This window comes from Egretta garzetta, unplaced genomic scaffold (assembly GCF_000687185.1).
Source record: "Egretta garzetta isolate BGI_Z169 unplaced genomic scaffold, ASM68718v1 scaffold498, whole genome shotgun sequence".
NCBI classification, from domain to species: Eukaryota; Metazoa; Chordata; class Aves; order Pelecaniformes; family Ardeidae; genus Egretta; species Egretta garzetta.
The window spans coordinates 192358-193721 of NW_009260494.1; the positions used below are offsets into that span (position 1 = coordinate 192358).

The window sequence follows — 1364 nt, forward strand, 5'->3', positions numbered from 1 at the left end:
ACGGTGGCCATGAACATCCCACCCAGCGTGGGCTGTCCCCAAGAGCGTCCCCAGGGTGCTACGGGCACCTCGCTGCGTGCGGGGGCTGCAGTTCCCAGGCTCTGGGACGTGGGCCTGAGCCCCAGGGGCAAGGTCGCCTCGAGAGGCGAGGTGTGAGCGCACTTGCTTCTGCCTGTAGTTGAAGTTTAATTTCGGGGGTCGTGGTGGGTTTTTTGCCTTTGCAGCGTGATCAGGTCACGCAGTTGCCCTGGCAAACGGCCCCTTGGCATTTGGGGTGAAAAACTCACCATTTGCCGCTCGTTCTTCACCTCCTTCTTCAGCTGATCCAGCTCCATCTTCAGCAGCTCCTTCTCCGTCATGTCCTGAGCCATTTTGCTCTGTAACCACAGGGAAGCGGCGCATTGTTAGTACGTAGGTGGGCTTCTCCTAAGGCCCGTTAGGGCTATTGCTTTGGCCCTGATAATATTGCAGACATTGCCAGTGACTCAGCTCCCCCCATGGCGAGATGTGGGCTGATGCTAAGAAGAAAAAAAAAGAGGCAGGAGGCACCTTTCAGCACCTTTTGAACCCTTCTTGTACCCAGCTGCTGTAACCAGGTTTTCATGTGCTTGTTCTCAGCAGGCACGTGGAGCGTCAGCCGCAGTCGGAGGGCAGCGGAGGAGGATCCAGGCTGCCTCCCCACGACACGAGGTGGCCGGTTCAGCGGGGCCGGCGCAGCCCGGAGCAAAGCCGCTGCCTCGGGGCTGTCAGAGCAGCAGCCTCGTAGGAGAACCTGGATGCCCAGGTCTGCAAACTGGACCTTCCTGAGCTGTGGCCTGTGCCTGGGCGAGAGCATCTCTGCAGGTTCTCTAAGGAACTACTTTTTTTTTTTTTCCTTCTCTCCCCTCCTTATGCCCACCCCACAGGTAAGTGCTAACACGGATTGAGGCCCTTTCATCGCTGTGAGCTCGGCTATTTGCACGCACAGGCATCGCTCGCTGCGACAGAAGGATTTTGGGGCTGTGTGGGTTGGAAAAGCCGAGCTCTTTTTTCACGAAAAGCCCATCCAAGGGTTAGGCGAGATTCCCGCGCAGCTGGCCTGCGCTGCCGAGGTCTGTTCTCATGTCTAAACTTGGGTTTGAAAGCCCGGCCACAACCTTTTAAGTAAAAATAAATAAATGTGATTAAGCTGGAACGTGTCTTGGCCCCGCTTTGGAAGGCGTCAAGCTTGCATGCCCCGTACCCCGCCGGGTTTCGCGGCTGCTCTCACGGCCCGTGTGCCCAGCGCTCCGCTCCCATCGACGCCCGCGGGGCACAGCCAGCCCCGGGAGATGCTTGCGGCAGAGCACGGGGAGCCGAAAGCCACGGCACCGCCACGCTAAGGC

General features: G+C 58.7%; 1 protein-coding gene across 1 annotated transcript in view; it reads right to left on the reverse strand.

The window, feature by feature from the left end:
* Positions 1–1099, reverse strand: part of GNGT2 (G protein subunit gamma transducin 2) — a 1487-nt gene extending 388 nt beyond the window's left edge. Inside the window, exon 1 of the mRNA XM_035899910.1 lies at positions 195–1099. Within this exon, the coding sequence (XP_035755803.1) occupies positions 195–371 (177 nt within the window). The 5' untranslated portion in view covers positions 372–1099. The remainder of the gene's footprint in view (positions 1–194) is intronic.
* Between the last annotated feature and the right edge of the window lie 265 nt (positions 1100–1364).